The sequence below is a fragment of the Thermobia domestica genome, chromosome 11, assembly GCF_964235325.1.
Source record: "Thermobia domestica chromosome 11, izTheDome1.hap1.1, whole genome shotgun sequence".
Taxonomy (NCBI): domain Eukaryota; kingdom Metazoa; phylum Arthropoda; class Insecta; order Zygentoma; family Lepismatidae; genus Thermobia; species Thermobia domestica.
This window is the reverse complement of record NC_137464.1, coordinates 31840540-31852252: the sequence shown is the minus strand read 5'-3', so window position 1 is coordinate 31852252 and position 11713 is coordinate 31840540. Positions and strand designations below refer to the sequence as shown.

Below are 11713 nucleotides of genomic sequence, written 5' to 3'. Positions count from 1 at the left end.
CGCCACCGAGACGACCTCCACTACTTTCCGTCGTGATTCGGGGAGTCGACCCCACTTACAGTGATGAGGAGATTCATGAAGAACTTCAATACGAAGGACATACCATCAGCAAAGTTATTCGTATTCGAAATAATGCTGGACCCACTTACATGGTACGTGTCCTCACCTCATCTCAAGACACGATCGATAACCTCCTCACTGAAGGGGCACTAATCTATAAACGTAAACACCGTGTCGAACCATCGCGTTCTTCACCACCTTTGCCTCTCAGGTGTGAGAAGTGTCAGGTGTACAACTCTCATCATACTTCTCAGTGCACCAACTCTACTGTGTGCGGTTACTGCTCTGGGCCTCATCAAACTCGTAACTGCCCAAACATGCAACAACCTCCAAAATGCCCCACGTGCAATGATCAACACCCCGCATATAGTTATAAATGTAAAGGCAAACCTGCAGTACAAGAATCTCATCCGGAGCTTGTTGTTCCTTTGCGGGCTGCAGAACCGACAGTTTCTACCAACCACACAGTTGACGATCCGGTTACCGTTAGCAAACTTCTCGAATTCATTGCTCTGACATTGCAAAATATACATCCATTCCAACGTCAACATGTTCTTCAACATATTATTGCTTCCGCCAAATCCACTTTTCATGTGTCATTATACGCTACATACTCCAACAACTACGTTCACTTCCACACCACCAAACTCGAAACAGCAGTATAATTCTAGCAACTATGGATATAATTTTCTTATTTCTCAATATCCGTTCTCTTCTTAAACACAAAGCAGTATTTGAGACTCTCTTAATGGAAGAAAACGTTACAGCCTTTCTGTTAAATGAAACCTTTCTAAAGCACACTACTTCCTGCACTATTCCGCGATACACATTATTACGTCATGATAGTTCCATCCCAGCAATCAGAGCCAACGGAGGTGCTGCGATAGGTTTTCGTCATTCAATTCCATTTCGTTCACATCCGTGTCCTGTATTACATATCCCCGAATACGTCATCGCTACCTTATATTTCAAAAACATCGCTCTTACCCTAGCCACAATCTACATCCGCCCCGGCCTTCCCATTCCGCACGAGTTCTTTTCACATATCTCTCAATCATATAAACATTTTATTATTCTTGCCGACATCAATCTTCATAGCCGTTCTCAAGCAGAACGCGATGACTTTAAGGACTTCATCACAGTCAATACCAGCGGCACTCTGCTGGACCTACCGTCCCCAACTCGTCCCATCAGTAATACTACACCGGATATAGCATTGGTCTCCAACACTATCATCACCCGTTGTACAGTAACTGTTTTGGACTTAATGGGGAGCGACCATGCGCCCATCAAGCTCATTTATCATTCCCGCCTTACTTCTCCTACAGCATCACCTTCACCACGTCTATCACCACGTTACGATAAAGCTGATTGGTCATCGTATCGCTCCTATATATCAAACTCATTGGCAGATTACGAATCCCCAACTACAGAAGATGAACTCACACACCAGGTTGATACAATCACCACTGTAATTCAACAGGCTTCCTCTCTATATATTCCACAGTCTGAATCCATTCCATATCGGCCGAAACTTCCACCACAATATCTGGCTATTGTTCGCCGCTCACGTCAGTCATATCGAGAATTCTTGCGCACCCGCAATCCGGAAGCTCTATGCCTTCATCGTCAACTCCAAAGACAAGTTCATAACTACATTTCGGCTTATAAATTACGTCAGTGGGTGAAAACCTGCAATCATCTTTCCGACACAACTCATCCTACTCTGTACTGGAAGCGCTTCAATACACTCTGTGGTAAACACACCAGGACCCCATACCCTCTTCTACTACATGATACTCCACTTCATTCAGACACAGATAAAGCAAACGCCTTTGCTGACTATCTGCAGGGAATTTTCACTCCATCCGAGTCGGACAACCCAGACGTGCCTCATCCAGTCGATCAAATCAATCTTAACACTAGATCTTTGCAACCGAACATCACTCATGCACTTCCCGACCATGTTCTCACTAGCCCTATCACAGTTGCCGAAATCTCATCTGTCATCCAGCGAAAACGAAACACTGCACCTGGCTTCGATTCTATTACTTACAGACACATTAAAGAAAGTCCTCTAGCACTACTGACACTTTTGGCATTTATATATACGTTTATACTCCGAACAGGATTTTTTCCTACCGACTGGAAAGTATCTAAAACACTCATGTTCCCCAAACCTAATAAGCCTCCATCGAATGTCTCATCCTATCGCCCCATACAGTTAACGTCTACATTTAGCAAAATATTCGAACGAATACTTGTCAAACGCCTACATCCCTATTTACTTGACCGCCAACTACTCCCATCACACCAAGCCGGTTTCCGACCATCATTTTCAATCAACGATCAACTACTCCGCCTCACAACTCTTATCACTAATCATTACAACTCCATTCAGCCCTCCGTTCTTCTTCTCTTTGATCTCGAAAAAGCATTTGACAAGGTTTGGCACATAGCACTCATATTCAAGCTCATCAAATTTAAGTTTCCGCTAACCTATGTTCGCATTATTTACCAGTTTCTAGCATGTCGTATCTCATACATTGCTATTAATGAGCAGCTTTCACATCCTATTTTTCTTATGTGTGGGGTCCCTCAAGGCTCTGCTCTTTCCCCTCTCTTATACATTCTGTTCGTTGCAGATTTTCCGCAGCTGCCTCCCGACGTTCACCTCTTCCAGTACGCTGACGACACTGCTTTTCTCGCTCTAGGCAAAACCATCCACGCCATAAATATTTCATTACAAGCCGCTATAAATCGTTTCACTCACTGGTGTTCTCTATGGAAGCTCAAAATAAATTCCTCCAAAACTCAAGCCATCACTTTTGTTCCACCTCGAAAACGTACCAAAGTTCATCGCAATCCCTCCCTCCTATCGCTCACTGTCCACGATACAATCATCACTCCAACTCGCACTGTCACATACTTAGGCATTATCTTCGATCAACATCTCACCTGGAAACCGCACCTCCAAAGTGTCAAAACCAAAGCCTACAACCGACTGAACTTGCTCAAACGCCTAACCGGTACTACCTGGGGTCTTCAAGCCAATGTTGTATTGAATACCTACAAAGTCTTTCTTAGACCAGTTCTTACGTATGGCTTTCCGGCTTGGATTTCCACTTCTTCTTCCTACTATGACAAACTAGCCATTCTTGAACGACATGCTTTTCGCATTGCCTTCCGAATCTCTCTGCCAAGTCCGACTCGTGATCTCTATTCCTTGATCTCATTTCCTACTCTCCGCTATCACCTTGAAGCACTCCGTTTAAAGTTCATCACTCAACGTTACACACATCATCAACCTCTTCTCTTTGACACAATGCATCACCTTGCACTTCACTCTGCTCCCGCTAGATACCATTATACCCCACTTCATCTTCTGTTTACATTATACTGCTACACCATACCACCAGACCACCTCGATCGACAACTCCTTGACGACTATCGCCTGCATGTTCATCTCCCTCATATTTTTCCATCATTTTGTGCACAGTGATTCCATCATTACTAACAGGGCTCACCACGTCTTCATTAGCCTAGAGCAGCCCCTAGGCAGAAGATAACTGCATTTGTCCTTCTAACAGTCCTCATAATGTGTTGTGGCGTCCAGTGCACCTCACTTCATCTCTCATCTCCATCAGTGCTTAAATTTCAAATTATGCGTTAGTTTATATTCCAATTTCATTAGTTTTCCTTTATTGCATATTGTTATGAGTTCATTTCTTCACTATATTCTTCCGTTGTTATATACTTTTAAATTTGATAGTTTATTTCTTTTTTGTCATGTTTTGTTTTGTAGTCTTACATTTACTATATATTTTTCGTTATGTTAACAGTTATATAAACATATAAAGTTCCTTCTACCTTGCTGTATGTTTATGATCGAAAAGATCATAAAGACCTCAAATAAAAGATGATTAAATAAAAATATCAATAAAACCCCATAGCCCATCCATAAATTCCTCACTTCTCCTATACCTTTCACTACCCTTCCCTAAAAGAGGGTGTAGCCCTCTGAAAGGTAGCTAGCCCATGGCTAGCCTTAAAAAAAAAAAAAAAAAAAAAAAACGTTGGTGTTGAATAAAATTCCAAGTAACACGATAAAGTGGTAATCATTTTATATTGTGTAGTGTTGGGTCACCTTTGTAACCAGCGCATGGTTTGTTAAATCCCGTAACGGTTAATGTGATATTTACTCTTTTAACCCATTATTTCGTCATGTTTTAACTCAACCATGGTCAATTTTATCTCATTGGTGGGTTATTTACACTCCCCTTCTCCAAGCGACCCCACACTGTAGTCATTTCTTACCCCATGTTTATTTACTTTTAACTACACGTTTGGTCAAACGCATTATCGGGTTAATGGAATTTACACTTTATTGGGTCATATTGTACACCAAGTTGGGTTAAATGTATTAACCGGTTAAGCGATTTTAAACCAATTGGGTCGTTGGGTTGGACTCCTATATTTAACTACACGTTGGGTTGAATTTATTTCAACCCAATTTAACTAAACGCTTTGACCCTATTTGGGTCGGAGCAGTTTTAGCCACGTGGTTGGGTTAAAATATGCACCAATAGGGTCAATTTCAACCCAATCATTTTTCTCAGTGTACGTACAAACGTAAATGACCTGGTTATGTTTAGCATACGTAGGAAATGTTCGATTGGAACGTGCAAATGGAAATTCCCCACTGCAGAGTCGAGGAGCAATGTATACGACAGAATACATCACGAACGAGGTGGTTTGTTGGACCGACGGTAACGCAAGAAGGATGCATTGCTCCCGAAAATTGTTACATACACAACGATCTCCGAAACAGAAAAAATGGCGGAATTGGGAGGTAAAGTGTTGAGTTTTGTTACTCTATGTGTAATGCAATTGAGACATTTTTGCTAATAAGGATTATAACTGTTTTCAAGAATATAAACAACAACAATTCGACTATTATAATTATGATTATGATTATTATTAGTGTAATAGTAATATTATTATTGGTATTAAATTATTATTATTCGTAGTAGTAGTAGTAGTAGTAGTAGTAGTAATAGTAATATCAAATGCATGTATGACGGTCTGTTTGAGTGTTTTGTATTATCCTTTCGGGTTCAAAATTATCTATTCTTGTCAGTTGATTTTCCCGGAGAGGTTTCGAGGTTACTAGTTACACCTATGCATAGAGTTCGAACTGAAGAAACTCGCAGCAACAGACAGCACTAGCGAGGAACATATCTACATTGTCCGTCGAATCAATTTGTACAGTGAATGGGTACAAGTGCGTTGTGTCTTTTGACATCACCGCCGTAGTGTATTGTGTACACATATCAAAAACAAGCAGAGTTGGTTTTCGTTTGTGTGAAAAGCAGAGGGAAATGGCTTAACAGCAGCACCGTTATACCATGAAAAATATCCCAATAGACAACAACCGCATCACACAACGTTTGCATCCTTACAACCGCATCACACAACGTTTGCATCCTTATATCGTCGTTTGCGTGAAACGGGGACGTTTCGTCCAGCTAAGAGTCAAACAGGAAGAGTACCTGAGGAGCGTACCCATCACGTGAAATTCTTTTTACCGCTATTACTTACAACGAGTGCAGGGTCTATCTGCGGCGGATTTACGTCCCAGGATGGACTTTTGTCGTCAGTTTCCTCATTTGATCCTTAATACTGTACGTTTTACCGCCTCCATCTTGTTTACAGATGAAGTCAAATTTGGAAGAGATGGTATCCACAATTTTATAACAACCATCTATGGTCTGTGGATAATCCACACGGAATGGTACAAGGGCACTACGAGAAAAAGTTTAGCATTAACGTGTGGACAGGAATTCTGGTGACAATCTTATTGGACCATTTGTTCTCCCACAACGGCTCGTCGATCTCTTTGGTATTTTTGAGGGAGACACTTCTTATTCTTCTTCAGGATGTTCCTTTGCATTACGACAACGCATGTGGTTCATGCATGATAGTGCCCCGGCTTATTTCTATCGCCCGTACGCGAATATTTGAGTACTATCATTCAAGTGGATTGGGCCTGGCGGACCTGTGCCATAGCCAGCCCGTTCGCCGGATTTCGAACCACTTAAATTTTACCTATGGGGACATCTCAAAAGTATTTGTTATACCATTCCGGTGCCTGATGTGCACACGTTGCAACAAGGAGTGCAAGTTGCCTGTGACGCTTTACGACAAAAGCGAGGAATATTTGAAGTTGTGCGCCGCTCTTTGCGACGAATATAAATGCATGCGTGCAGGTTGGTGGACGTCATTTTGAGCATCATCTCTGATTTTGCTACGGGTGCGAATATTACATGACCTCTGTAGTTTTTAATGTCTTTCTTTTTTCTAGTTATTTACCACGAACGCACTATTTTTTACAGTGTAAATTCCTTACAAATACAGTTTGTGTCTTACTGTGTTTCCTTTTCACTTTTTTTTTTTTTTTTTTTTTTAACGAAAGCAATGTTTTACGAGCCACAGTTGCCTAATCGGTAAAGTATGTACAATTCTAGGGCCAAAATGCCAGAGAACAAGGGAGAAAGATCATGGAGCTGAATAAACCACATACCACTTACACTTTTAGCGAGGTAATGTGTAGTCGTACCTCCGAATTCTGAAGATGCCTTTTTGCCACGATCTGTATATTTTCACTTCCCTTCTCGTCACTTTGTGTCTTACTGGTAGCGTAATAATCAACATCCTCCCCCCGATTCTGCAACTATATATATAATTTTGGACGCTGTCGGAAACAAAAGTTGCGAGTAGTACCGCCAATCCAACAAACCACCTCGTTCGTAGATCAGTGGCGAAGCCAAGGGGGGACAGGCCCCCTTGTTCAAATTCTTGGCCCCCTAGTGGCCCCCACACAGTGATATTGCTATAGATCGACAAACGGTGAGTGGATCGTGGCCACAAGTAAAACTACTACCAAAACATCTCTCGACAACAGAATTACCAACTGCAGAATACCGTATGTTCCAATAGTCTGCGTTCCGAGTAAAACAGCTCCAGGCTCGTTTTTCTTTGTAATACAGCAAGATCTAATTCACTGAAATGTGTGAGGTGCATGCATTGACCTCACCACCTAAACATTACATTTAACCTCTATCCCTTATCTCCTTTGTTTTCGACAAAGAACCAGAAAGAAAAGCGAAATTAGTCGGCATTCGCTTCAATGTTGAAAGTTAAACTAAAATATGACAAGCTTACTTACAAATAGCATACACTGCGGTAAAAAAAATTTACACTTGCGTTGGATGAAAGAAGTTTTTGTGCATTACTTATTATAATTCATACACTAAGTAATTAATTCCCATTGATTATGGCGACATAGAACAAATAAATAGCATGTTTTAAATAATTTGGTATTATTATTATTTTCAAAGCATCTTAATATCGAGCCGTCTTGTTTAATATACAATGAAAGAACAGAAGCTTGTATTATTTCTGAAATAATCATTCTCTCCGTTGTTCATATCCCAATCGTTTGATTAAAAAAAAAAAAAAAAAAAAAAAAAAAAAAAAAGATACTGAATACTACCAACACCTACTATTTGCTACCGATACTGGTTCTTCCTCTCGATTACATTCTGGTCTTGTCTCTAATACGTTTAGTTTACTAATGTTCTTGTCCATTGGCAACTCTGTAGAAACCTTCTGCTACGATGTTAACAAGTGATGCTAGCGTCTTCCAGGGAAACGGAGTCAGCGCTTGGTGGGCCTATGCTACTAACTAAAGCCTGGTGAAATGTAGTAAAAATCAGTGATTCTTTGTAAATAAATCGTTCCGTTAAAGATTTCAACTGTAGCTTAATCCCTAAAATACTACTACTTAGAGAAATTCTAAAGTTTATCACAGAGCCAGTGTTACGATCTCCTGATTATTAACCATTAGGTAAGACACCGAGATGATATAACTTGGTCGCGACAGTAATGTTATTTTGTGTAAAAGGGTAGTTACTCCCGTAACCAGGTTGTTTCATCCCCTTATCTTATCTGATGTTTAGTAATCAGAAAGATATCAGGAGTTTGTGGAACTTGTCCACAGAGATTCCATTCAGTGAATTCAGTGAGTTCAGCCTGAAAAAAATTCTAGCTACGCTACTGTTCGTGGTGTATTCTGTCGTATACATTGCTCCCCAACGTTACAATGGGGAATCCCCATTTTCATGTTGCAATGGATGATTCAGTACGTACTCTAAACCAGTACGTACTCTAAACATAACAAAGTAATTTTACGTTTGTACATATTATTTATTTTCACGTCACTCACTACATCTCATTTGCTGAATCCCCTTCTCCCTTTGGGGAAAACCATGAATAAATGAATTATCATGCATAACTTATCATGCTGTAGTCATGAATAAAATTAATACAAATTTATTAAGCCAAGTTAAGTCGGTTTTCACATTTTAGGACACTGTACTGTAATTGTTTCATCCATCCGAATGATACCGAAAGAAAGAAACTATATCAGAGGGAGTGTAAGAGCGTAGAATATAACAATACGTAGAATATTGTGATCCATCTTCGTCTTAGCTCATGAAAAAGGGATCGTAGCCGTTTGAGGAGAAGCCATGTTTTCTACATTTTGGAAGAGAAATTAGGTCATTCTTGGAGTATGTAACGTCCAAGACGTGTTTCGACAGACATTTGCTTATAATAGAACAATGCATTATCCAAACATCACTTCTACTGCGACTGAAGATATCACCGTTTAATTTATAATGGAATCTATCTCACATATTCCTTACATTTTAGATTCACCCTTCACCAATTTTAATCTTATCTAACCTCTTAATAGGCCTAATCTCTGCGAAATTAAAATACCGCTAATTTTACAGTAATTATGTGATATCTTCAAATAGATAAAAATATAATCGAAATGTGGAACAAGAGCGCGCTAGACAATATTATTTTGCATGGGGTACCGTTATCACGAGTCAACTAGTAGCTTTCCGTTTAAAACCATTTAGAAATGCGAAAATAAATGCCGATTTTCTAAAATGGCTGGAAATTGAAAGCAGATAAGTGAGTCATGATAACGGTATCTCATGTAAAATAATATTATCTAGCGAGCTCTTGTTCCATTTTTCGATTATCTTTTATCTATTTGAAGATATCACATAATTACTGTAAAAATAGCGGTATTTTAATTTCGCCGTGATGGGGCAGTCTTAAGAAGAAAATTTCTGAGTTTACAGTGAATTCCTGGTTGAGGCAGCAACCAGAAGATTGTTTTCCATGGGCATCGATGCATAATGATAACTTAAATGTATAAGCGCGTTAGTAAACAAGGGTATTACATTGAAAAACACAAATGCAACTGGATGGCGCTACTGGAAAATTCTGGTCATGCATTAAACGTGCATGGTAATTTGGCAAATATTGATAAAACCAATTAGAGGAAAAAAGAAAACAAGGCTTAATATAAAACCAATAGTAAATTAGGATCTCTAAATTTAAAGGCGAAAACATAAAAGCTCAAAATTATACCTCACAAATATTATAAGGAAAGAATGATAGTTTCTGTTTTTGTCCTTTTTTGAGTAGATTATCTTCAAAATGTGATATGCATTTAAAGTAGACTTCACTTTTCGTTGAAGCCGTCACAGCGGCACGGTGTATACAGGGAAGATTAAAAACTTGCATTACGACAAAAATTAAGTTTAAAATGTCTAATGCCTTTTAAAGCTTCAAGAAAAGTTAAACCAGTTCTTGTTTTGTGATATACAACAGACCAACAGGTGCGCCTATCAACTTCTTTTTATATACAGCAATACATGTATGATATTAGGGTCGTGATTTCTTACACCCATCAGCATTTTTTTCTCCGCTATTCTGGTACATATACTCTAACTTTTGTACCCTCTTAATCTTTGAAGTATGTCAAGGTAGAAACGGAATGCTACTTGGTATGTGTGAAGCGGTTAGAGGCATGACGTGTGATATGCATAAAACTCGATTCTGAAAGCAATGTTATTAGAGTACATGTTAATAAAATCTTTTTCCTTCGTTGTACGAGATAAAAGGTGAATGCATTCGCTGCATACATAGAACATATTCACAGAGACACACAATCATGTCTGTCGCTGGATATAAAGACACAAATCTACTTCTATTCTCATGGTAGACATTTGATATAATAATAAGATTAACTTTATTATTTATTTAATGTTTAGGTTACTTGGTAGTAAAACCTTAAGTTTGTCTTAAGTTGTGCATTTTGTGTTCTATCACAAAACACATATTCAACTGTAGGCTCTCACTCACCAACAGAAATGGAGTGGGTTGTGGGTCAAGATTTGGGAGGGGGTCACATGCCGTGCCCATTGCGAGCCACTCAGACCCATCGACGCACCATGACCTACTCTGACCCACCTATCTATTCTGATCAGTGCATTGTAGATAGCATCTTCTAAACACTGATGAATTTGTCTGTTTTACTTTCAAGGCAGCAATCCCCCCCCCCCATTTTCCATTTGTTTCTATTTATTTACCTGAGATGAGTATAACTAAATGAAAAAAGAAGCTCAGGCACTTTTGGATATTGACATTTGTAATTGTAATAATAGCAACAGGACTTATTACTTTGCTTTCGAGGCACAGTCGAATTTTACACTTTTTTCCTTTACGTTTACCTACTTTACCTTGATTTGAGACGAAAATTTCATCCTATTTTCCACTGAAAAGCATCTGTAATTCAACAACAAAATAATTACATATGATAATTAAATTGAAAGTCATTGTAATATGGTTATGACAAACACTTTATCAGTTTATATCGTAAAGGTCAGATCCACAGGTATTGTAATAGAGCGGTGCTTAAGCGATTGACCGTAGAAATTCAAACTATGATCAGTGATAATTTCATGACCTTGTTCTATTACAAGTGTAAACTCTTTAGTCAGTGGAGAGGAGGGCGTGGATCACGGGTCAGAGTTGATGATGATGAATTTTGATGGGTAGTGGGTCAGGGTAGGTCACAGTAGGTCAAACTGGAGTTGATGATGATAGAATTTGATGCATAGTGGGTCAGACTAGATCATGGTTTGTGGTGGGTCATGATGGGTCGTGGGTCAAGTTTTCATTAACCCGCGCCAAGTCTATTTACCGAAGTCGTTCACTTGTGAATTCATCAGCAGGGAAAATAATGATTTTCGTATCCTACGTTTCATTAAATGCCTATATTTGATTTATTTCTGTTTTGCTGATTGGGGCATGTTGCGACGATTCTCTGGTTCGATCCTAGGCCATATGAATTTGTGGTGGACAATATTGTGTTCGTTTCTTGAGGTTCTCGTTTCCCTTCCACATTCTTATTTCCACCAATTCATCATAATCATTCATTTTCAGTAATCATTGGTCTCTTTTAGCTAGCCTAAAGAACATACATCGTGGGGCGCTACACTAGAAATTGCACTTAACTTGTTTCACCAAATCCGTATCCAATTATTGCACACACATTTGTAGCCGGTCGGTAACTACTTAAAAGAAATTCAGTCTTAGAAAGAAACTTTCTCATCTAAGTGCCCGCAATTTTTGAATCAGAATGAATCATGAATCGGTACTACAGGGAGATACTCTATTTTTACCTATAAAAACGAGCATTTAGAGCAAACTATGTAAATATTTAATA

General features: G+C 39.1%; 1 protein-coding gene across 1 annotated transcript in view; it reads left to right on the top strand.

Annotated features, from left to right (window-relative positions):
• The first annotated feature begins 736 nt into the window (after positions 1-736).
• Positions 737-11713, top strand: part of LOC145665101 (uncharacterized) — a 90538-nt gene continuing 79561 nt past the window's right edge. The window contains exon 1 of the mRNA XM_081732374.1: positions 737-2158. Within this exon, the coding sequence (XP_081588500.1) occupies positions 737-2158 (1422 nt within the window). The remainder of the gene's footprint in view (positions 2159-11713) is intronic.